The sequence below is a fragment of the Protopterus annectens genome, chromosome 3.part1 (genome assembly GCF_019279795.1).
Source record: "Protopterus annectens isolate FY-2018-M chromosome 3.part1, PAN1.0, whole genome shotgun sequence".
Taxonomy (NCBI): domain Eukaryota; kingdom Metazoa; phylum Chordata; order Ceratodontiformes; family Protopteridae; genus Protopterus; species Protopterus annectens.
In genome coordinates, this window is record NC_056732.1 from 631,260,648 (window position 1) to 631,287,773 (window position 27,126).

Here is a 27,126-nt window from a genome sequence, read left to right on the forward strand (position 1 = left end):
GGAATCAGGTGTAGGCCTTGGCTGTCGGTCCTTGTCCCTGCGCTTTTTGTGCACGCCAGTAGTCAGTAGCTCCGACGGCATGTTATAGTTAAATTTTCTACCAAAATAGTATCGTGCGAAATCAAATCGTCTTTTAATAGTACGCTTATTAAACCTAGCACAAAAACGACAAGAAGTGATGTCGTGATCAGGGCCTAGGCAAGGTATGCAATAAGAATGAAAATCCTTATGAGGTATTTGCTTCCCACAAGAAATACAATTGTTAACTTTTTCTGACATTGTTCTGAGGCAAGAAAAGTTTCCCCAATGGGGTACTTAGCTTTATAGAAGACTTCGGTCTGAAATTCGAATTTGACAATCTCAGGAGTTGGCCGACCGGCACTTGCGAACTGCTTCTGCTTCGGGCACCGCGCGGCAAGAAAGACTGAAGAAAATGGCGTCGGTTGCAGTATATGTACCCTTGGTGCTCTGACGTCAGGGAGGAGGCGACAGCAACTGATGTCGGACCAAGACTTTGGAAATCCGGCCGACTGCGGGACCGCCTGACGACAGGATAACCCTAGTGTGATGACTGCAACAGGGTAACACGATGAACATCGTAGATATTTCCTGCAAGATTCCCTTACGGGGATGTGCAGATAAGATTCTTTTAGGTCTAGGGTGACTAGCCAGGAGTCCTCCTTGGCTAGCACAGGAAGCAGCTTTTGTAGTGTAAGCATTTTGAATTTTGTGAACAGCAGAAAGGTGTTGAGAATGGACAGGTCCAGGATACGGCGCCAAGAGCCCTCTTTTCTGGGCACCAGGAAGAGTCTGGAGTAGAAACCCTGTCCTTTTTGCTTTATTGGAATAGGTTGAATAGCCCTGATACTGAGAAGAGAAAGCACTCGCTTTTGAGCCTCTGCCCACTGGTTTGGAGGAAGGTCTGGCAACCCGCTTGGGGTTGGCAGCGAGTGGAAATAGAATCTGTATCCCAGGGATAAAATGTTTAGGACCCATCAGTCCTGGGTAATGGACATCCAGTTTTCTGCATGCAGGGCCAGTTTTTCTCCTAGGGGTGCAAGTACTTAGGCATGGCTGGGAAGGATGACAGTTAAGTCATTGTGAATTTTTTTCCATAAGGGGGTGGCTTACCACTCCCAGTTTTTGAGGGGGGAGCACTCCACTGTTTAGATCTCTGCATACCCTAAGACTGTAGCCTTGGTGGTCTGTTGCCCCTGGATTTGAGCTAAGAAGACCTGGTAGGGACTGGAAAGGACCAGCTTTTTGAAGGCCAATGCCTACTGAATCTAGGTGGCTGTACTTGTAAGAAATCTTTAACAGTTTGCATAGATTTAGCTTTTTCCTCCATCTTTAAGAACCTCTTTTGCTTTAGTGCCAAACAAAAGTTCCTGGTTTAATGGAGCATCTAGTATTTTTGCTTTGACATGGTCTGGCAAGATTTGTTGCTTAAGCCAGGCATGCCTTCTCAGTACAGACCCAGTGATAGCAGCCCTGCAAGATGCTTCTAAGGCATCAAAACCACACTGCAAAGTATGTTTACTGACTTGGTTTGCAGAATGCAGTAACTCTTGTAAATCTTTATTTTCTGCAAAATCTGGAAGCAACAATTGTTTTTGTTTAATTAGTTCCATAATATGCTGCTGGTACTTCAACACGTGAAACTGGCAATTAAAAGCCCTGATGGCAAGAGTTGCAGAGGTATATACCTTCCTGCCCCATCTGTCCAAAACCCTCTAATCCCTGTCCGAATGGGTAGGATTTTTGGCTGCAATAGCCTTAATACCTTTAGGTCTCTAGGAAATGGTCTCTGGATCTGCTGTGGGATTCTTAAAGAGAAATTTGTGAGAGTCAGGTACCCTGTAGTACCGGTCAGGCTTTCTAGGAGCTGGTGGTGAAGTATCAGCAGTAAGACTGGATTCCATGTAAACATCATCTACACTATCTAGGACAGGGGGTATAGCTAGAGGCCTGTGCTGAGGCAAATCAAAAAATTCTCAGTCTCTTTTTGGACTGTGGGTAGTCCTGGCATTCCCAGCAGAAATGCTCTCTTAAGGTATGCAAGGTTTCACCAAAAGAAAATTCCTCTGGAGGGGGGGGGGCAGAGGGAATGGAATCCTCTGCATCTGAATCCTCATAGGTAGATAAGGGTATGTCCTGGTAATCAGAGGGATCATAGTCATTGGACTCATGGTCTGTTGAATCAGAAGGGAAATCAATTCTTTGTCTTTTAGAGGGGGAAGGCTGGCTTCCCCTAATTAGAGTTATAAGGTCTTCAGCCATTCTAAGCATTTGTTTCTGTGGCATGGGAGCTTGAGCTTTGGTCGTCGGTTCTCTAGGCATAGTGCGAACACTGGGCCTGAGAAACTCGGTAGTTTTAGTCTGAAACAAAATAGTCTGTTTAATACTAACATCAGAAGGTCGGAATGCACCTTCAGAAGCCGGTGCCTGCACAGCGGCTCCGGACCCATCCAAGGTAGAGACATCCGCAGGTTCCATAAATCGAAGAAGCATCTCGTGGAATACCAGACTCTGAATAGGTCTCAGCAGAGGCCTCCGAATCTGTAAAAGTGGGTATCGGGGGATGCGAAGGCGCCTCACTGAGTACCAGCAGACTGGCGACTAGCTTAACGGACGCGTCGTTGGCAGTTTTGGACCTATGAGGTCTGTCTCTGTCTTTATCCTTACTTTTTTTGGAAGATCGGTAGTCAGATGGCTTACCGAAGCCATTTTGGAATACAGAGACTGAGAGCGAAAGAATTTAGCAACAAAGATAGCTCGATGACAAATAGTTTGGGCGTTAAACAAGGCACAAAACCGACAGCGAGGGATGCCGTAGTCTGTGCCTAAACAGGTGACGCAGTAAGAATGAAAACCTCTGGGAGGTATTTGCTTTCCACAGGCAAGACAATTGTTAACTTTTTCTGACATTGGTTAGAGCAAAAAAAAAAGAATCCCCAACAGGGTACTTAGCTTTAGAAGACTTCAGGTTTGAAACTCGAAAAATGAAAATTTCAGGTAGCAGCCGACCGGGCACTTGCTAACTACTTCGGGCTCCCACGCAGCAAAAAAAACCTGATGTTATGGAGTTGGCTGCATGTTTTATATCCCCGATGTCATCCAAAGACTCTGGTATTCGGGCCGACTGAGGGCTACCTGCAGGCAGATAACTCAAGCGTGATGACCAACAGTGAAACACGAAGAACATCTTACTTGCCTAGAAAATGGAAAGCTTAAGCGAATATCCACCTTCAAAAGCCCACAACAGGAGTGCTCTGTGGAGGCAGGAAAGCACTGAAGGGCACAGGGTCCAAATCACTCTTTCTTCAGCTCAGCTCGACCTAGCCGTTTGGCACATGGAAGGTTCCCTTGAAACTTTGGAAGCTGGTACAATGTTACATCCGGCTTATGATATAACACATATAGCCAAGGCTACTGCAGCAGTGATCATAACGATTAACATCTTAGCATTAATGCAGGTGTTCCAAGCAAGTCCATTATTGCAGTACTGACAACTTCTTGGGACTTCTACCACAGAAGGACCAAAGGACTCAGTGTTGGGTGTAACTTACAGTGCTATGCACACCCACAGCTAGGGGGAAACCCTCCCACTTGGGCAACATGTCAAGGACATAAGAATGATGAGTGCCCATGCTATCTTTAGTTTAATTCTTTCTAGCACTGGTCCCATCTAGAGTTAAGGTCTGGGACCAGAGAATGAAAAGCTCCCTGCGTAAAATACATCTCTGGTCAGAATACACAACCAGAATGGACACAAGTTACCTCTCTAGACACTAAGTCAATCTGGAGAGAAACAGCATTTTAAGAAAGTAAAAGGGGAGAGGTAAAGGGCAAAAATGAGGATACCCACTCAAACCCTTACGAGATCCCAGAAAAATGAAAGGAAACAAGGGAAGAAGGGAGGGAAATATTACTGCAACAGTAGACATACTTAAACATCTACAAAATTGGTTCAGATCCTAATACAATTGTACTGCATTCAGTGTTTTGTTTACTATTGCAGCAGTGAATAGCAGACTCCCAAATCTTTGAGAGTCTACAATCATGTTAAGTACAATCATGGTAAGCTCCTACCTCACAACTGTACTATGTTTATCATATTGAGCTCTGTTGCAGTACTGACTTTGTCTTGGGAAGATTCCCAAAGCTTTTGGACCTTGGGGTGGTTGGACCCGAGAAGCAGGTTGAAATGGGCCCTGCAAGATGTCTGTGACAAACCTTGCACAGGAGGAAATACTGAGGCTTTACTATTCTGAAAAAGTGTGAATGGACGATCAAGTACATGCTTCTACAAACGAGTGTTGAACCCTTCTTAAAAAGCAGTTGTGGGTACAGTTGCTCTCGTGGAATGAGACTTCACTTGCACTGGATGGTCTTTGCAATAATCGAATCATTTCTGCCTCTCACCTTGAGCAAAGGACACAAACAAATGGTCTGTTGTCTTTATTTTTTTTTCTTTTGTTCTCGCTAAATTTCTCAGCTGCTTATGCTCATCTAGGGAATGCAAGAACCTTTTCCTTTTATTTTGGTGTCAGGGTAAAAAAACAGGAAGGTTAATGGCCTGATTTAAGGATACCTCAATCAAATATTTGTACAGGAAAGCAGTGTGGGTTTTAAGTGCAATTTTGTCCTTGTGGAAGATTAGGAGGAGGTCGTCCTGAAATGCTCGTAGAAAAGCAATGGCTACTACAGTCACAGTTTTCCAGGGGAGATGCTTGAGGAAAACAGAAGCTGGTTCATAAGAAGATAATGTTAGCTCTTCTAGGACATAATTCAGATCTCATGGTAGTGAAGGAAAGACTCCCTTGATAAATTTACAGGTAAATCTAGAAACCGTTGAAATTCTCAAGACAGGCATGCCAAAATGGTAGGACTGTTGTATCCCTTACTGAAGGTGCATATATCAGATTCAAAATGGTCTGACAGGTAACAGGACTAAGGACACAGGATTGTGCCAGACCTTGGTCACTCTTTTGGCATGACAATGAAATCAAATGGTATAAAAAAAGGCATAAAAGTGAACCATTCAGTAAAAATTACAAAAGACCCTGCGCCAAGCTAGTGTGTTCACAGTGTAATACCTTAAACCTCCTGTAGTGTGTGCCCATGAGATACATGCAAATGACCACTTAAGAACAAATGCTTCAGCTCCGGGGCTTCTAAATGCCCGTGACTTATTCCATTTCAAGTCTTTATAGACAAAATCAGACCAATAAAGCTAAACATCACTAGTTGTAGACATTTATACTCCTGTCATGCCAAAAAGCCCAAAACAATCTCTTCCATTTTATCTATGTTTTCTAGATTCCCTCAAGATAGAAATCATGTCCTTGTAGAACACTGCCTAAACAGAATGACAGGTAGATCATCCGTGCTGTTATACTTGGGGACTTCAGGAAGTGGTGTAAATGGAAACCCCTTATTTTGGGGTCGAAAGTTTCAAGTGCTCTGGCAGCATTAAAGACTGTCTTTACCACACTCATAAGGCAGAAGGGGTGTTGGCTATCAGTAGCATTTTGATTTGCTATATTTTGTAAATGGATTGGAGAAAAGGCGTACAGAAATAGACCCGCCCAGCTGATGGCGAAGGCATATGTTGGTCAAGCCCCTGGGACAGGTGACCCTGTACAAAATTTCAGTTGCTGCATGCTTTCTGGTGAAGCAAAAATGGGAATTTCTGGTATATCCCATCGGTAAATCAAATACATAAAAATATCCCTACTGTCCACTCATGAGGATCAACTTCCATTTTGCTCAAGTGATATGCCAGTAAGGTGACCCAAAATGGGACATGGGGTGCTCCAAGGATCATGCCTGCCATCTGGGGAAAAAAAACGCTTCTGTGGCCAGCTTGGATAGACAGCAAGAACCAGTTCCCCCTTGCTTGTTAATGTACCACATCACTATAGTGTTGTCTGTGTCAGTATGTGCCAAATTTCAGATTTCTAAAATTTTTACAGGACCTAGACATCTAAAACGACTACCACCATTTCCTTTACACAGAGTTTTTCTTTGCAATCTCGCTCAAGTCTCCTGGACCTTCAGAACCCCCAAGTGAGCACCCTCACAGAATGTCTGATAAATCTTTAGCTCATCATGAGCAGTTGTTCCCCGGGCACAATCAGGATTAAGAAGCCATCCATCACAGAGTCCTTAGAAACTCCCTTGTTGTAATGTAGTGGAGCTAGGCTACGGAGTTGACAGTACTGTCTTGAAGTTCAACATTCCAGTGGGGCAAAAAGGCTTTCTGACTCATGTCTAGCCATGCTTGGAGGAACATAATTTGCTACTTGGGGAACCAGCTGGTATTTTGGATGAGTCAGCACCCCAAAAGTCTGGAAGCATTAAAGTTTGATATTCAGGGCTTCTTAATTGTCCCCAAGAGTTGCTTCCTGTATTAGATAGTCGCCCATTACGGGTAGAGGTGAATCTCATTGGTGCTGCAAAAAAGCAATTAGAATTTGGCATTCTGTAAACACTGTGGGTGCAGTACATAAGCCAAAGAGCAAGGAAGTGTGGACTTTCAAGATGGTAGCAGGAAGAGACCTGCCCTAAAACTGAACCTGAAGGCTTTAACTGCAAAGCAGTAAGGGTTTGCAATGGCAAAAAAGCCTCTACAGCATTGCAATGATGCCATACTTCTGTATCATTGAAATGCAGTCAAATGGAACAGCAGTAAATATGCTGAGTTCCAACAGTACAAAGTACAGGACCTATTAGCAGATCAAATTTGCTTGCCACAGGCACACCCTGTAGTAAGAGAAGCTGGAATTTTAAGAAATGGCTTCAGGCATACTGAAAGAACTGTAAACTACCATTTAGCATTCTGTGCAGGAAGCTCAACAAAACCTTTTTGGTTAGGTTATATTCCAAACATGCACTGATCAAAATGAGAAAAATCATGTACTAAACTTGACTGGATTCTGACAGAGCACTATGCTGAAGAATACTACAGTTTCGATCCCAGTTTTATTCTGTTACACTAATGAAAGAAACCACAATCTGATACTAGAATATTTTTTTTTAAGAATATAACCCTACATTTTTATTTTACTTATTGATATTTCTTTACTGAAGTAGTAAACTGGCCAAGTTTGTTCTTTTGCTGCACATCCCACGTAAATGAACACTCATTTAGTTAACTTAAAATCCAGTTAGAACAAATTTCCAAAGGATACAAGTATAAAATGCTTATAAAGTAATTACACTTGCCACACATGATAGCAATCCTTATGAAATATTATAAAAATACAACTGTAATACAGCAATTTACATACGACCTTTCATTACGCGTAAAGAAACAATCAAGGAAACTGAAGCTGGATTTTAAATGCTGGGCACAAAACCATGCAATCCATTCATGCACATATAGTTTAAAACCACAACTCTAAAGACCTTAGACAGACAGCATGAGGGAGATGGATTGGTGAGGCTAGAATGCCTACAGATTCTACAGCCAAATCACAGCATTTTATAATTTAAGACCACTGCATATTAATTATGTAATGACTGCTGTGGCAGCACTGCATATATTCTGCCAGAAATAAGTTTTTTTTTTTGAAATCTTAAAAAATGTCTTGAACCTAAGCAGTGTTTTCCTTGTTGCCAAGTCTACCTACTTATTTCATGAAGCCGAAAGACACAAACTGTTACAGCTTCCCAACTACATTACCCATTGTTTCTGCTCTATCCTCTTTCCACAGATGTACCTAGTCTCGCTCACTAGTAACAAGTTCAAGTCTTGACAATTCTGACTAAGAAACCGCGTCAGAGCCCAAAGTACATGGTTCATTTCCACATTTTGTATACAATCTGTATTGCATTGCTAGATCAAAATTCTGTTACATTTTAGTCTGAAATGCTTTTGAACTGTGTCTGCATTTCCTATGAGGTGGAACTTGTGAAGCAGAGCTACAAAAAGAAAGACACTCTGATAACTTTCAAATCAAAGTAACAAAAGTATCCAACTCACAGCAGTTTATATAGTGTCTGATCTAATGAACAAAGCAGTTCAAAACAGTGAACAACTGCCTATTAAATGGCTGAAAAGAAACTGCCAGTTGCTCTCTAGTGACAGCTGCATCTCTTCCCAAACAGTAAATTTGTCTATATAACCACATATAAACTTAGCTGTAATTATATAACAATACTATTAAAAGCAAGCTAGGAAAAACTACACTAAAAACACATGTCATGAATCATAGCTACATCTTAACAGCAAACAGAAATGAAATTCTCAGATGAACACAAGATCAATTAAAACTATCATCAAAAAACAGAAGCAGCAAAACAAACTAAATAAATAAAAATGCTGGCAGGCATAGTTTCCCAGGCACAAATTACTCGGGTGATGCTAAACCAAAGGGGCATTTAATGATAAAAATCCACAAGAAAAACAAATAATACATGAGCCCTTTCGTTAAACAAGTGTTAACTTCATCAGACACCATTAAAATGTAAGACAATCATTTATATACATTTAAAAAAAACACTCTGGTTTATAAGCAATTGGGTAGGAAAATGTGTCTGCTTATTTTAACGGTGTAATGCCCCTTTATAACTGGGGAGGTTCTTAAAGAAGACTATTCTATTTCTATAACTTGTGCAAAAACATAACAGTGACATAATAAAATGCAGTTGACTAAACACTGTACTCTCAACTGCCCAGATTTTCACCTCAATGTGGGGTTTTCTGGCATATCAATGAGGACTAAACTCATTAAATAATGACACACATTTGTGTGGTTCAGACTTAAGTTCCCAGAACAGGAACTGTATTGTGCCTTTTCTGAAGGAAATGAAGTTTAAACTTCAGGAGAGCAATTTTTAAAACTTGTCCCTATATTTGGCCCTTTGACACCATTATTTTAAGTTTTGTCCAGATTTCTTGTGCTAAGAGGTTGAAAGGCATGACTGTAATAATTACTATTGTGATCACGAATTAAAACATTACAGTGCCATTTGTAGTCTATTTCATAACTGTACCATGCAACACTGACAGTACACACAGATAAAGGAGAGGGACTGAATTTCTTCTGACTTCTTTTGGGGGCAAGAAAATGAAGGACAACTACAAACAATTTAAATTTATTCCAGAAACAAAATAAAAACTTTAGTAATTTTGGCTGTGACTTTAAAGTATACAGTATTTTTTTATGTTAGAACTACCTGTTATGTCATAACAGGAAGAGAGGTCCACAGTATTGACTACTGTGCATTTATACATCACATACTAAAACTCTATCCTGGAAGGAGAAGGTCTAGTCAGTGCTATCACCCTGATGATGAGGGCTACCACATCACATTGAAATGTACACCTCTGATCTCACTGGAAGCCTGTGGGATTCTGTGGCTGATGTCATTAGACATCCCCATTTATGTGGTGGTACTATGGGTAGGACAAACAATAAAATTCTCTCCTTGGTAGCAGTGCAATGCTGCAATGGAATGCCTCAATCGTTCCCTCTGGCCCCAAACATCTAATTAGGACCAGGGTGAAAGAAAATGGATTTAGAGACCCAGATACTGAAAAGGGCACGGTACCAGTGCTAGCTGATGGTCACCTATGAGCGCACATGCATGCAATTGTGTGGCAATGCATTACAACAAAATGTGCAAAGCAAAACTTGTAAACATTTTACACATTCGGCAAGTGATCCTTAAAAGTAATAGTACACAGAAGGCTCGAATTGTTTAAAAAAAGTAATGCTTCACTAACAAACACTGTATTTCGGGCTACATTTCTGACCCACCAGCTGCCCTAACAGAAGACTACCCAGAATATCTGCTGCTTTCTTTGTAGAAGACAAATCCCTTTTACACAATTACAGTAGAACAAACAATTTATTTAATGGGTATGAACAGCTACCTTGGTGCTATTTACTACTGATAATATTCCTTTTTAAAAATGGTGCAAATTTAAGAGCCATGTAACAAAGCAGTAGACAAATAAACAAGTGTACTGTTTACTGCAGAGAGCCCCAAACACTGGTTATCTGCTATTCTTTTGAGGACAAAGCATTTATTTCTATGTGCTTGGCACTTCATACATTCATATGTTTTCATTTAGCTTATAAACAAGGAGACCATTGGGAAGCTCAGCCATTTCCAACTAATACCAGTGGGAGATTAACAGAATTTTTCATTATGTATACATTATCACCACATATCCCAGATAAAAATGGGTAATCACCCATCCAATCATCCAGACTGGTTTTAAATGTTTCCAGGGAAGTACACTGGTATGGGTAGCCTATTACAGAAATGGGGAAATCATTGGGTTAGGTATCTGTCAAATCAACTGACATTGTTAATGGGTGGAATAGGTTTAGGTTTCTAGAGTGCATGCTTGCTTTACCAATGGTTCTCTTTATGGGAACGAATCTGACAGAGTGCCAAGTTCACTGCAAGAAAGATTAAACGAAAGTCACCATTTTGAAGCCTAAAAGAGAAAGTAGATTGATAGGGCTTTTAGACTATCAGACCAGTTAATGGCATTATGTCCTGCAATCTTTTTGGTGAGGAAATGTTGACTTCTCTGGAGTTGTTAAAGTGAATTACCTGCCAATGAAATGAAAACTGGGACTATAAGTTCTCTAGACCTTGAAAAAAAGACCTCACAGGATACGCTTGCGAGCTAGAAGGATTTTCTAATCATAACACAGATGTGGCAGCCAAGGAAAAGCCTGTCATCGACACAGGTACCCAAGTATCTGAAGACTGCTGATGGTGGATTTACCCAAAGGAAACTATACTGCACTTCTTAGCATTGACAGTAAGCCCATGATTAACATACCAAGCATTTGTTTAAGTCCAGCCTGCATTAAAGGCTTTGAATATTAGAATGGGGATTTGATGAACCTATAATCTATGAACCTATGATTATTCCCTGTCCAACTACACACATGTGCACGCACACACAAAAAATAATAGTATGTATATGTCAAAGATGAAAGTGCTCAGGACACAAGCCCACTGGGCACCACTAGTGACATTTTTCTTTCTACAGCAAATTACCTGGACCTTAACACTATGAGTACCAGGAGACAGCCAGTTAGCTATCCAGTGAACTACAGAAGGATTAATGTCGAGGTGGGAGGCCTTGTCAATCAATCTCAGCCCAGGAAATATTGTTGAAGGTCTTGGAAAGGTCCAGGTAGGCATGGCCCTGGTAACCCTTTTGAAAAACTCATCCAGGTTGAGTAGACAGGATTTGCCTTTTACAGAACTGAACTGTTGTGTATCCAGTGATAAAAAGGTAATCTATATCCCCGTTTACTATTTCATCGAAGACATTTCATACATTTGCATCCAACACTAGTGAGACTAAAAGGCCTGCAATTCACATGGTCAAGAAATGGGTACTCCCAAAGCACTGCACAACAGCAGATCTACATACAATGGACAGGCTCAGCTTGAAGAGTTGGTGGAAAGGTTTTACTAGGTGGAACTCGATGCTTCTCTACAGATATATCAAAATCCATGGGACTGGTATTTTTAATTTTGTAGCATGTTAAAAGGACTTGGTCAAGCGTGATTTCAGGAGATGAAGTGTGAGAGGCAATGGAAACACGGAGAAGGGTACGTGGGGTTGAAGCTGGAAGATAACTGGTATACAAGAATCACAGCAATATAACGAACAATTACAGATAAATTCAGTACAAGTAGAGGTTATTTCTAAGATTCTTAACATTATAAGCTGGAGGGCCTTAAAGGTTTTAAAAATGTATGCACAGTGATGAACTGGAACTCTTTTGCAGATGGCCAGAAGCTTCTTTTTATTACAGAGATGGTTGATGTGGGAATGCCACCATATGTGTTTAGTTTTAAACTTGACATTATGTGAGCATTGGATGGGTGCATATGCCTTAATACATCCAAGAAGTAAAATTTAAAGGAGTCAGTAGCATCCTCAGGTACAAGGTTTGCTGGGCAACTATACCACTTGTGAATATCAATAAAACTAGTAAATTGTTTTAGAGTAACGCCTGAAAGCAAAGGAGTTACGAGGGCATACGAAGCACTTTTTCAGGAAGAAGGTCAAAAAATATTCAGCTTTGACTAGGTAGGGTATAAAAAGCAGAGCGATGCAACTGATGGACATGCTACTGAGAACAAAATCTAGAAGGCTAACACCTTTGGCAAACAGGTGCACACAGTTTGATCAAGTGTACTGGTGCTCACAAAAGTCCAGAAATCTCTGGACATATTTGTTTCTGATAGTACATTTGCACATTTGTGTTTGGATCGTTGAAACTGTCCATAAGAAAGGGTTTGGTTCAAAACTTTTCTAACTGGTTAAGGTATTCTGCATGATCTGAATGGGCCATAGATGAGATTGATTCTATAATTGGCTATAATAAAACAATTTGAGTGCTACTAGGACATCAACTAGGTACACATTGTATGTAACCTGGCAACAGACAATAGGGATAGAAAATAAATATGGATATTCTCTTTCAGTTGCCCGTACATATGAATGCATGACAGGTGTTTTGTTCCCTAAAACAGAGGGGAGTACTATCATTGCATTGAAACCAGGTTTCCGTAATTAAACAAATGCTGAAGTCTTTGTTGGTAAGGAAGATCTCAAATTCAAATATTTTCTTGTTTAGGTCAAAAATAAGAGAATATCTCTCTGCATCTCTATTAGGGTGGAAAGCCTAAGACTTCTCACCCACACTTATACCTGGCATGATTCAGGGACCTAAGGGCCATAATGACTTCCCTAATCTTGGCATCACAGAGGCATCTGTCACCCCATCCTTTGAAAACTTAGTGAGTGCTGTGGATATGTCTTGGGTCTTAAGTCCTATTTTTAGCATCCAGGATTAATTACAAAACATCAGTTTGACCTACAAGTTGTATCATGGTTTGTTACCTATTGGGAATTACTCAAACAGCAGCTACCAAGAACTAAAGAATAATAACCGGTCAGTAATCCAAAAGCTTTAATGTATTAAGCTCTTTCCCTCTGACGTCTCAGCCGTAGCCTTCAAGGAGTAAAGAAAGTACAGTTTTGTACCTACCATAAATGTAGATGTCCGATAGGTATGCATCTGCAGTCCTAACATATGGGTTGTCCTGCCTCAGGCAGCCCTTCGGTCGGCCGGATTCCAAAGTCTGGGTCTGGCCTCGGCTGATGTCGCACTTCACCCGACGTCATAGCTGCTGTTTATTGGGTATAAAGGCATCAGCCGACGCCATTTACCTCAGTGTTTCTTGCCCCAGATGCCAGGTGCCCTCTAGGAAGGCTAAATTTGGATGAATGCAAATAATTCCAAACAGTAGAGAGCAAACAATATAAAAAAAATATATATATATATATATATATATATATATATATATATATATATATATACATATATACATATATACAAACAAATACACCATAATAGATTCCCCCAGCTAGCTAAAGAGGGGTAAATACCCTAGGAATACCACAGAGGGAAGGAGGGTGGGTAATCCTGACTGCAGATGCATACCTATCGGACATCTACATTTATGGTAGGTACAAAACTGTACTATGTCCTTCAAGGATGCATCTGCAGTCCTAACATATGGGTAGAATACCATAGCCAAACTGGGGGAGGAGGCACTAAGATAAAGATGGTGTAGTTAAGATCCCTTGCAAAACAGCAGTTGCAAAACCTGCTCAGGATCTAGAGTATAAGGGAAGATTGTAATGCTTGGCAAATGTATGCACAGAGCTCCAAGTAGCAGCTTCTAAAATGGCTTTGGGAGCCACTCCTCGTAGGAAAGCTGTAGCGGTGGCTGTAGCTCTTGTGGAATGAGGTCTGATATTATCAGGAGTTGTCTTTCCATGAAAAGAGTAGCAAAATCGAATGCAATTTCCTATCCATTTTGAGATTGTCTGTTTTGAAATTGCTTTCCCTTGCATTCCTGTTGCATATGCTACCAGAAGCTGGTCAGTTTTTCTGCTGGTCTTAGTTCTGTCCAGATAGTATGGTAATTGTCTGTGCACATCCAAGGTATGTAGCAGTCTTTCCCCCCTGTTCTGTGGGTTGGGGAAGAGTGTAGGTAAATGAATCGCTTGGTTCAATGATACTCTGGAGACCACTTTTGGCATAAAGGTAGGGTTAGTTCTCAGAGAGACTCTGTCCTGATGGAAGATAAGGAAGGGTTGTACTGCCATTAATGCCTGTAACTCAGATACCCTTCTTGCTGAAGTAATTGCTAGCAGGAAAGCAGTTTTCCAAGACAAGAATTGTAATTCTGCTGTTGCTGCTGGTTCAAAAAGGGGAAGTGTTAACTTTTCCAGCACAAAGTCGAGATCCCATGTAGGTAAAGGTGGTTTCCTTGGAGGCTTTACATTTTTGATTCCTCTCAAGAACTGCCTGAGTAGAGGATGAGAGAAGACAGGAGGATCCATGTTGTATTCTGCTGAAATTGCTGATGCATGAATCTTAATGGAGGAGTAAGACAGGCCATTGTGGAACAGCTCTGCTAAATATTCCAGGATGTGTGCTATGTTTGCCAATGAGACATTTTCTCCCTTTGCTGCACTCCAAATGAGGTATCTTTTCCACTTGGCTGAATAAGTCTTCCTTGTGGAGGGTCTGCGTGCCTCCAGGATAATGTCCTTAACCCTCTGTGATAAACCTGGGTTATTTTGTTTTATGCAATATTCCAAGCAGCTAGCTGCAGTGTTTTCAAGTTTGGATGTAGGATCTTGTAGTTGTCCTGTGTTAGTAGTAAGGGACATGGAGGTAGAGGCCATGCGTGTGTCCGAGACATGCTTCTCAGTAGCGGGTACCAATGTTGCCTCGGCCAGTCTGGAGCTATCAGAATTACCCTTGGCTGATCCTCTCTGATCTTCAGTAGAACTTTGTACATCAAGGGAAGAGGTGGAAATGCATATGCTGTCAGGTTTTTCCAGCTGAAGGAAAGTGAGTTCACCCTCCAAGCAAGTGGGTGGTATGCTCTTGTGCAGAATTTCTTCAATTGGTGATTGTGTGGGGAGGCAAACAGGTCTATCTGTGGTAGTCCCCATTTCTTTGTCATGGCTTTGAAGATATCTGGATGCAGCATCCATTCGTGAGCATCCATGGTAGTTCTGCTTAAGGTGTCTGCTAGAGAATTTTCTTTTCCTGGTACAAATCTGGCCTGAAGTTGAATGTTGAGGTTCAGGGCCACATTCCACAGGTCCATTGCCATCCGGCATAGAGGATATGAATGTGTACCTCCCTGTTTGTTGACGTACCACATGACTGTGGTATTGTCCGTCCTTATCAGCAGATGACCCTGTTGAAGGAGTGGTCTGAATGCCTGGATTGCATGTTTCACTGCCAGCATCTCCTTTAGATTTATGTGTAGATTCAGCTGGTCTTGGGTCCATAGGCCTTGTATACACTTCTCCACCATGTGTGCCCCCCATCCTAGGTCTGAGGCGTCCGTGGTGATGGTCTGGCTTGGATGCGGTTTGTGGAAAGGCAAGCCTCTGTTCAACTGACAGGCCTGAGCCCACCACAGGAATTCTTGCTTCAGGCATGGAATTATTGGAATCTGGGCTTCTAGACTGTGCTTGTGTTGAGACCATACATTCCTTAGATACCATTGTAGCTTTCTCATATGCAGACTGGCATGCGGAACCAATATTATGCAGGATGCCATGTAGCCCAGGGCTTGCAGGACTTTCCTTGCAGTAAGCTGAGTTTGTGTTGTTAATGTCATGAAGTAGACTGGTAGTTGCTTTTGTTTTTCTTCTGTGAGAAAAGCCATCTGAGTTGATGTGTCTAGTTCTGCACCCAAGAATGTTATCCTTTGGGATGGTACTAGTCTTGACTTTTGCATGTTGACTGTGTATCCCAAGGCTTGCAACAGTTGTATGACATTTTCCAAATCTTTTGTTAACTTTGCCTTGTTGTCCGCTTGTATTAGGCAGGCGTCCAGGTATGGGCAAATTTGAATTCCCTGAAGTCTGCAATGAGCAATTACTGATGCCAGGCATTTCGTGAATACTCTGGGCGCAGTAGATAAGCCAAAAGGCAATGCTGAGAATTGATAATGCTCTGATCCTGCAAGAAATCTGAGGTGTCTTCTGCAATCTGGTCGTATAGGGACGTGCAGGTATGCCTCCTTGAGATCTAGAGTCACCAGCCAAGACTCCTTGCCCAGCATGGGAAGAAGTTGCTGGAGGGTCAGCATTTTGAATTTTGGAACAATGAGGTATGTGTTCAGTGCGGACAAGTCTAGAATAGGTCTCCATTGATTTTCTTTTCTTGGTACAAGGAAAAGCCTGGAGTAAAATCCTTGGCCTTGTTCCATAGGTGGCACCTCTTCTATAGCTCTCATCCTTAGTAAGTTGTTGATTTGTCTTAGAGAGTCTGTTTTTTGGCTTGGTGGTAGGTTTGGCATTCCTCTCTTTTTTGGTAGAGTATGGAAGTGAAACCTGTAGCCCTTGTCTATTGTTTGTAAAGTCCATTTGTCTCCTGTAATGTAATGCCAGTTGTCGGAGAATAAGGCTAGTTTTCCATAAGGGTGCTTCCAGTTGTTCCCTGGTAGGCGGAACTAGAGCCAAGTCATTGTGTCTGCCCTGCGGAAGTGGTTGTAGTTGATTCTGTGGCAGTACTTCTCTGGTTGGTAGGTTGCCACTGACGTCCCCTGTAGGCACCCCTAGATTGACCTCTGCCTCTTGGGCGTCTATTTCTGCCTCTCTGCGCTCTGGAGTTGTCTGGAAAGGACCAATTCTTCGAAGGCCAATTTTTGCTAAACCTCGGAGGTTGGACCTGTAAGAAATCCTTGACTGTTTGGACAGATTTTGCTTTTTCTTCCACCTTTTTTAGAACCTCCTGTGCAGGGGAGCCAAACAAACTTTGTTTCTCCATGGGAGCATCTAGGAGTTTTGACTTAACATGGTCTGGTAAGGATTGTTCTTTTAACCAGGCATGCCTTCGAATCACTGTTCCAGTCGCAGCTGATCTAAAGGAAGCCTCCAGTGCATCATAGCCACATTTTAAGAAATGGTTACTGACCTGCTGAGAGTTATGTACCAAATCCTGAAGGGACTTGCGGTCTAAAGGTTCAGGAGAAGGTAGTTTTTTTTATTTAGCTGGTCTAACAAAAATTCCTGGTACTGAATCATGTGAACTTGACAGTTCAAGGCCCTGGCCGAAAGAGTAGCAGAAGTATAAACCTTTTACCCCATCTCTAATGCTCTAGATTCCCTTTCAGAGGGAAGAGGGTTTTTGGCAGAGGCAGCTGCCACACCTTTAGGGCCCTGTGAAATGGTTTCAGGGTCTGCAACAGGAGCCTTATACAAATGGTAGTGTGTGTCCGGGACCCTGTAATATCTGTCTGGCTTGGCAGGGGCCGGAGGAAGAGAATCAGGAGCAGTACAGGCATCATTATATGCATCATCAACAACTGTTAGTACTGGCGGAATGGCTAAAGGCCTATGCTGTGGTAAGTGTAAAAGTCCTTAGCCTTTTCCTTGAATCTGAAAAATCCTGGCCCTGCCATTGGAAGTGTTCCCTCATAGCATGCAAGGTTTCCCCAAAGGAAAATTCTTCAGGAGGAGAAGCAGAAGGAATGGAGTCTTCTGCATCAGAATCCTCATAAGGAGAATATGGGCCTTCGTGAGGGTCTGAAATGTCTGAGTCATCCGAGGAATAATCTGTAGAGACAGGTTCCGGGGGTTCAGTCCTGGGCCTCTTGTCTGGAGGGGGCTGAGAGGCCCTGTCTGGGTGAGGTTGGGATCCTCTGATCAAAGAAATGAGATCCTCAGCCAGGCTGAGTATTTGGGAACTAGAGGTAGGCCTATGTGAAGGAGTTTTGGCAGGCAAGGCCTTAGAAGATTTAGCTGCCTTAACCCTGGCAAAAGCCTTGATAGACATGGAAGCAGGGGGTCTAGCAGCCCCACGTGCAGGGGTAGTTATGTCTAAAGGAATAGTGTCTGATAAATCCTGGGTGCCTGCTTCTGTAGCAGTAAATTCAGTAGCAGATTCAGCCATGCTCTGTGAGGCCTCGGCTAACATTCGCGGTTGGCCTAACCGTGATTTCAGCCGAAACCGCGGGCCGCGAATGTCCGTCCTTTTCCTTGCGCTTTTTAGCTAATTGAGTAGTCGGAGTCTCCGACGGCATTTTGTATGCAAAAGCGGGACCAAAAAAACTCCTCTGCAAACTCCGACCGACGTCTAAGTGTCCGTCGGTTGAAGGAAGCACAGGCTAGACAAGCTGATACGTCGTGGTCTGGGCCTAAGTAAGGAAGGCAGTAAGAGTGGAAATCCTTATGAGGTATTTGTTTCCCACAAGATAAACAATTATTTACTTTGTCTGACATCGGCTGAGGCAAGAAAGAGTCCCCAACGGGGTACTTAGCTTTTTAGAAGTCTTCGGTAGTAGAAATCTCTGGATCTGACCGACCGGCACTTGCGAACAACTTCTGCTTCGGGCACCGCGCGGCAAGAAAGACTGAGGAAAATGGCGTCAGCTGATGCCTTTATACCCAATAAACAGCAGCTATGACGTCGGGTGAAGTGCGACATCAGCCGAGGCCAGACCCAGACTTTGGAATCCGGCCGACCGAAGGGCTGCCTGAGGCAGGACAACCCATATGTTAGGACTGCAGATGCATCCTTGAAGGACATCCACAAAAACACATACACATTATATAATAGCAGCAAGCAATAATTAATTATCCACTTGAAAATTTTAAAAATTAAACGATACAATAAAACAATAAAGAAACTAAATTAATACTCTCCAGTTCAATTCCTCATTTAACCCATGAGGGTATAAAGTACCAAACTTTAAAATATAAACAGATTCTTTAAATAGTAACTGTTTTTTTAATTATTTACATCAAATTGAGATGCACCGATTTTCTCTAGCACCATTCCTTTTAACCCCTCATTACTGCCTTGATGACATTTCTTAAAATGCATTGCAACAGAACTTTCTTCTTTCCTATTACTGATATCCCTTGCATGTTCCATCAATCTAACTTTAAATGACCTCTGTCTCACCAATATAAGATTGGTTACAGGGGTATCTGAGGGCATAGATAACTCCCTCAGAGTTGCATGTAAAATGATCCCATGTGTTAAAAAATATAGTATTATTTTGTGGAAAGCTCCTAACCACAAACTTACATGCCTTAACACCTACCACGTTGATGTCCCACTTGATATAATGCTATGTTCTTAATACATGGAAGGCATAGTAAATTTGCTCCTTACTATGAAATTCTGAATATTTTTGCCTCTTCTAAAGGTAATCCCCAGTTTTTCCTTCAACCATACAGCCACATTTCCGAGGGAACAAAAACATTCCCAATAATACCTCACCTGCTGTATCATCTCGGTACTCAGACAGCTGTAGGTAGTTACAAAGTAGATGGTATCAAGCTGTTCTTTAGTCCTAGTATTTAAGGAAGTAATGGGTAACTTTTTTACATCACTACTTCCCCTTTTATTATAAAGTAATGGGTAACTTATTTACATCACTATTTACCCTTTTATTATTAAGTAATGGGTAACTTATTTACATCACTACTTCCCCTTTTATTATTACTTCCAAAGAATGTTTTACAGCTTTTATCAATCATCTCATTACTATACCCTCTTTGCCCAAACATCTCAATAGTTTTACTTAACTCTCATTTAAAACCATAATCATTACTACATAACCTAGAAATCCTAAGGACTTCACCAAACGGCAATGCCTCTAGTGTATGGGGGGGGGTGACAACTCTGTCCATGTACAAACTGTGTTCCTTCTTCAAATTTCCTATTAACTGATGTATATAATTTTTATTTCCTTCCACAATGTTCAATGTAGCGCCCAAGAAAGATATTCGAGTCCCTATTTTATGGCCATCAAATTCTAAATGGAATCTACTATTATGTAACTCAAGACCCCCTTGTACCAAGAATATTAGGTCATCGATAAACCTATAATAGCAACATCATACTTACGGAAAAAATAATTTCTATACAAATGTTCAGTCTCAAAGAGGCCCATACTCAAATTGGCATACATGGGGGCAAAACCTGCCCCCATGGCTGTCCCCTGTTTTTGTCTATATAAATTATTATTAAACTCAAAGAAATTATGAGTTAGACAAAAATATATAAGTTCTAGTATATATTCAGTAGATGGACTATTGCCTAAAAATAATTTGAGAGCCTCAATGCCAAATTCATGCCGAATGTTCGTAAGGCTCTTCACATCTAATATAATCCAATACATTTGATTATTCCATTCAACATTCTTTATTTTATCTAGAAAATCAAATATATCATGAATATATGATGGTAAAGTCTTCACTATAGGTAACAAGTAACTATGTAAAAAGAGCCCTGCCTTATTCAAAAAATATTCACAACCCGAGACTATAGGTCTCCCCGGGGGTTGTGAAAGACTTATGTATTTTAGGAAGGCAGTAAAATTGGGCCATCCTACAACCTTCAACATTAAACGTCTTATCGATATTCATTTCAGTAAAATATCCCAATCTGTGTCCTTTATTAAGTAATTCAACATAATTAAGAATAGCATTGTTATAAGCAGATATATCAGTTTTTTCATAAACACTGCTGTCACTCAAATGTTCCTCACACATGGCCAGATACTGCAAATAGTGCATTACAACAAGTTTATTCCCTTTATCTGAGGGTTTAAATATGATGTCCCGCATCTTACTAAGAGTCTGGAGAGCTTTCCACTCACCCAGAGATAAATTATACTTAATTCCAGATTTTTTATAAACTCGTATGAACCTTCGATGGCAAAATTCAGTAAATTTGAAAAATGCACAACATCCTCGTTCAAAACAGATGGCATAAAGCAGCTTTTATATGTAACATAGTCAGTACCTAATCTACAATATGCATTACATGCAACATCCGAATTACAAGTATGAAAACTTTCAAACGAAGTATCAAGACTATCTTCAGACATAGATGTTGTTAATATTGTGAAAATAGCTTTTTAAATGAAGTTTTTTGCTAAATTTAAAGACATCACATTTAATGTCATGCATACATGGTAACACAGTTGGTATGAACTTGAGTCCGTGGTTCAAGACCGCATATTCTAAATCAGAAAACAAGTGTCTGGACAAATTAACCACATAGTCTCTGGAAGTTGGAAGTAAATGGAAAGAGAAAGTCACCATTTACCACTCTTGTAGCCCCCTCTGTTGATCTCTCTGGGCTTGTCCCTGTGGTTCACGTTGGTGTTTCCACCCTTTTCTCCTCTATAGTTTGTAGAGTCATGATGAAAAGTCTGGCGAAGTTGTTCTGGATGCTGTGCTGCCAGTAAGGCAGGAAATTCTACATTGTGACCTAAGAGCTCCTCAAAAGAGGTATTCTGGCCCTCCGAAGCTGAAAAGGAGGAGTTATAATGATGAACATCCCCACCTTCATTTTGAAGTCTTATGCGATTATGTGTCCTCCTTCAGTTGGCTCTGGAGATGAAAGCTTTGCCATTCTCGTAGTCATGAAGGTCCCGGAGTAGTTTCCCTTTCTTTCTCTCAACCAGTTCCGTTTCATATTCTCTCAGTCTGATGTTGATATCAACCAAAAAATCATCAAGCACATGAGCAGAGGCTCCAGATGATAAATTTTCACATACCATTTTAATCTTGGCTCTCATTTCCTTTTCTCTAACCTTATCCTGTTCAGTGAGAATGTTCACCCATTCGGATGCACATTTATGTGCATCTGCCACCCATCATTTATGAAATGCAATGTCAGTTTCTTTTTCCAAATTGAACGGAAGGGTAGGATATTTACAAATTCTCAATCCACGGGGTGCGATATCCAAAACAATATACTTCTGTAAACCAGACAAATTAAAGAAAGTTGCAGTCTCTTTCCACATACACTTCTCCAGCTGCAGTCTCTTTCCACATATACTTCTCCAGCTGATCAAACAGAGACTTACTTTCTTCAGTGAGGGACGGTGGAAGCTTCCGACCCATGTTGTTAAACAGGTTGAAGCAACGTTTATTCCTTTCTTCTTCCCATCTCTCCCATGCTGTATGTAGTGTAGGACTGTTACCATTTCTTTGTTGTAGAATACGGTCTGTAGAATTGGCTAAATAATTGTCAAAAGACATTTGAGTACCATCAACAGTATCACGAAAAATACGTGGTAAATGAAGTTGTGGATCACCGGCCATGAAGAACGAACAACAGCAGCTACCAAGCACCAAAGAATAATAAATTACAACCGGTCAGTAATGCAAAAGCTTTAATGTATTAAACGCTTTCCCTCAGACGTCTCGACCGTAGCCTTCAAGGAGTAAAGAACCACAAAAACACATACACTTTATATAATAGCAGCAAGCAATAATTAATTAATTATCCACTTAAAAATTAAAAAAATAAACAATACAATAAAGAAACTAAATTAATACTTTTCAGTACAATTCCTCGTTTAACCCATGAGGGTATAAAGTACCAAACTTTAAAATATAAACAGATTCTTTAAACAGTAACTGTTTTTTAAAAAACTTCTCGCCCACACTTATACCTGGCATGATTCAGGGACCCAAGGGCCCTAATGACTTCCCTAATCTTGGCATCACAGAGGCATCTGTCACCCCATCCTTTGCAAACTTAGTGAGTGCTGTGGATATGTCTTAGGTCTTAAGTCCTATTTTTAGCATCCAGGATTAATTACAAAACATCAGTTTGACCTACAAGTTGTATCATGGTTTGCTACCTATTTCAGACAGTGAATTACTCAAACTCTTGAAAGCAACTTACTTGTGGGCGATCCAAGAGTGCACACATGTAGTGGCTTATTAAATGGACACTGTTCATAAGAAACTAAATACTGCTTTCTATAGCGGGCCTACAAGTTTCATTGTCTTAAGAAATATTCTCCTTTTGTGGCATTACTTTAGAAGTCAGTCCAACCAGTCAGTCACATCTGGGTAACATGAAATACTGTTCCACATAAAAATGCTTATGCCTGAAAACCTCAGATGAATCCATATACAGTACAAAATTTGAATTTTAACATTAAATACCGCACTTAAACCTAGGAGTTCCAATACGGGTACAACACAATACTAAATGCAAACACTGGCAGTTTGAGCAAACATGTTCCTCAAGACAACTTAACAAAATGTAAGTTATAGTGCACTTTGCCCAATAAAACATGAAAAAAGAAAAATAAGTACAATAATGGCAATAGATAAAGCCACTAAAGCTACTTGATGATGTAATCAAAATAAATTAAATCAAGTCATCAAAGTTTATTTCAGGGCTGCAGTAATTACTATTCAACTATGCTCTTATACAAATGTAACAAGATTTCTGGCTTTGACTTCATTTCTTTAGAACATAAAGCATTACACAAAACAACGCACAAGTGTATGTAAAGTTGTTCAAGACAAACCGACATCACTGGCACCCTGAAATTATATTCTCTGTATTTTTCACTTGGCAATTTACATTGCCAGCCTTGCATCTTATTCAAATGAAAAGACTAGTTAAATGAACTAAAGCTCACTTACATCATATGCAAATCAGTCATATAAAATTCCTAAAAAGGAAAATAAACCGATGAAACAATATAAATACCACGCATACACTTGGAAGCAAATAAAAATCACACACACGCGCGCACACAGACTCTCAACCTCTTAGCACAAGACATCTGGAGAAAGTCAAAAAATAAAAAGGGGGATACAAAGCCCAAAAAATATGTTTTTGCATTAGCATGCATTTTTGGAAGGTATGAAGTCTGAAACTCAAATGCCTGCCATTATTCTGCGACTTCAATCCTCAATGATTTCCAGAACAATCACAAATTTTATGAGGAACAAATCAAAAATATGAGGCAAAAATCTGGGAAGTTGAAAGGTATGACACAGACACACCCCATCCCACCCACTTATACATATGTACATGCAAGAATGCTAATGTACCAGAGCAAATGATGAATGACAAAGCATTAACCATATGGGAAACGAAGTTTGGGGTTTCAGTTTACAACATCCTACCCTATATACACTGCTGCAGAACACTTTGCTATGCATTCCAATACATATGTAGCTACAAATAACTTAAAATAGAAGTAATAAAACAGAATAGAATTACTACGCAAGAGGAGTCCAACATACATACACATACTGCAGTTACCAGCATGTAAGTAACACATTATAGTCTGAGCATCTGTTATCCTTTTCACACTTCTGATACTTCAAGTGCAAATAACACATTGCTGCCTACTGCATGTAAAGCACATGCATACAACTCTAAACAATAATTATTAACCTAGCAGACTTACTGGGCAGCCTCTCCAAGTGCCTTCTTATAAGCATCATAGCCACCAGAAAACCAGGATTACAGTTCAGGACAAAACGTAGAAGTACTATACTACTCCATATTAAGTTAAAATGTAACACAGTACTGCTTTACAGCTTCTGATTCTACAACAGTGAGACAAATCAGAAACCTACCACACAAGCCAAAGAAGATTTGCAGCCAGAACTGGAGCTTCATTAGTGACTTATCTTGGCAAATAAGTCAATGGAGCATTTGTGTGTTCATGTGCATAACTATATACATGCATGTAATTATACAAGATACCAAACTTGCCTGTTTCTTTTTTGATGGCTCCCATATAGAGAAATCGGACCATTCTGTATTATTATAATAGGATTCAGGTGGTCTAAAGCACTGCAGAGTCTGTTAAAAAAAAAACAAATTTACTGTTGTAGATTCTGTCTTTTGAAGTTTTATATTAGTAGCACAAATATTTGCATCCCATTCCCTATTCAAGGGAGCTAATACTCTTGCATGTTTTCAATTTTCTCCAAAGATAGAGAGGAGTCCTGCTTCAAACCTGCACAAACAGGCAACATAATTTACTTTATACTCCAAAAACCCTTACAAAAATTAAAGTTCAGCAGGGTTAAAAAGGGAATCCGTCAAGCTTGCATAACAGCATTCTGACTATCAACAAATTAAATGTGAAGACCATTTAGCACCAAGAAGCATTCTAATGCTACATTCTCTATCATTTCTGCTGGACAGCATCACTCAAAAGTAAAGCAAAAGCATGTGTATTTACAGATGGATATGTTCCCCTAATGGAAAACTACAGAACTACTCTGCTTTAGTTCTTTTATAACAGAGGTACCAGAAGTACAAGTTTCAGCAGGAATAATCCAAACAAGTTTACACAAATCAGGCATTTTTACATTTCGGTTTGCTCATCATCCTACTGCAGCTCTGAATGTTGCATGCATTCAGCACCTGTGATGCTTAGTTTAATAACCTATGTCATGACAACAGCAGCATTACTTTGCTCGTTCTGTTATGTTCCACTCCCCTTCCCTGTATTCCATTACAGAATTAAGCAGAACTGAAATCAGACATTCCTCATCTCTCTTTCATCTTCTTTAAACACATTTACCACTCATATACGCCAGCTTCAAGCTCTCTCCTAACTGGATTGCAGGCTTGTATTGCTCAGGCTCTGAATTGCATTGCATAAGTGGAAATTCCTTAAGTTTCCAAGAGCAGGATAAGTTATTTCATTTCTTGCACTTATTTCACTGAACTGCACTTCTGAAATGCTTATAATTGTGCTATACAATTGATCTACTACATTTTGCACTGTTATAATTAGTTTCACTGCATTTATGTACTGTTTTAACATTACTTAACTGTAACCTGCTTTTTCACACAGAGTTGTATTTTCTGTTTGTGAGTGCTCTAGCCGAGCTTTTCTGTGCATTTTTGATAATTGTCTGTTTACAGTTAAAAGCATTCTCGAGTCTGCTCCTTGATCTGTTTAAAACTTTCATTAAGTGGCTACAGCTAGGAACTGCAATAGTGTGCATTACTATAACTGCATTTTTATTTAATTACTAAATTAACTGCTTTTTCATACTGAGACTAGTATTTTCTCTTTGTGGGTGTTCTTTCTATGCTTTTAAAGTGAGGTTTCTGTGTTCTGCTCAGGTGGCATAATTTTGATAGAGGCCTGTTGTCTAGGCTGGTTGTTTTGTTTGAGTTTCCTGTGTTTCTGGCAGCCATTTTCTGCTGATTGTCTTCATTATTATTGAGAGTAACAAGGCCTCCTGACCTTCTGTAGTACGAGTGATTGGGTAATAGCAGGGGCCGAGTAGTAAACTGATCTTCCAACTCTTCCATTCTTACTGCTATATATACCCTATGTCTTATAAAGGTTCTGCTTGTATTGCTCAGGCTCTGGATTGCATTGCATAAGTGGAAATTCCTTAAGATTCCAAGAACAGGACAAGTTATTTCTTACACTTATTCACTGAAATGCACTTCTGAAACGCTTATAATTGTGCTATACAGTTGATCTACTACATTTTGCACTGTTATAAAGCTTTTTTTATTGTTTCACTGCATTTATGTACTGTTTATACTGTTTTAACATTACTTAACTGTAAACTACTTTTTCATACTGGGAGTTGTAGTTTCTGTCTGCGAGTGCTCTATCCGAGCTTTTCTGTGCATTTTTGATAATTGTCTGTTTACAGTTAAAAGCATTCTCGAGTCTGCTCCTTGATCTGTTTAAAACTTTCATTTAGTGGCTACAGCTAGGAACTGTAATTTTTCCTACCCACCCTCCCTAGTGTTGTGTGTTCTTATACGTGGTGACTTTGCAGTTGCCCGCCCCTACTGTATATTTGATCTGTGACACTCCTCCCAGTCTAGTGTCATTAGTTCACTCAATCTGAGAACATTGGTGAAGGCCAACCCACTCAGATTCTTAACGTTGAATTAACTTGCTTTCTCCATTTCCACTTTACTGGAAAAAAAAATTCTAAGCTTGCTTCCCCCCTTACCTGTGGCAGGTCTTGTCCAGATATGGATTTGCGGTATCCAGGACTGTTTGTGGGCTCCTAAGCCCCCCCACTTAACTGGGGTTAAACTATTCCTGGCGCCATAAAGTCTGTTCTTCAAAATTTCCCTTGCAACTAGCCAGAATTTTAGTTTTAGCACTCCTCTGTTTCTTTGAGCTCAGCACTTGTTCAGAACTCATTGTAAACACTAAATAAGTTACAAATTACTACAGCGCTCAACTTTCCTCACTTGTCTAGAGGAAAGCAGTTTTTAGTACTTAATAAAGAAGCACCTATTCAGGCAT

The 27,126-nt window shown here is 40.4% G+C and overlaps 1 protein-coding gene across 2 annotated transcripts in view; it reads right to left on the reverse strand.

The window, feature by feature from the left end:
- The window catches only part of ADNP2 (ADNP homeobox 2), a 314,134-nt gene that overhangs the window by 68,175 nt on the left and 218,833 nt on the right, over window positions 1-27,126 (reverse strand). For both annotated transcript variants that reach the window (XM_044067010.1, XM_044067011.1), the window contains exon 3: window positions 24,597-24,686. In XM_044067010.1, coding sequence (XP_043922945.1) covers window positions 24,597-24,686 — 90 coding nt within the window. The remainder of the gene's footprint in view (window positions 1-24,596; window positions 24,687-27,126) is intronic.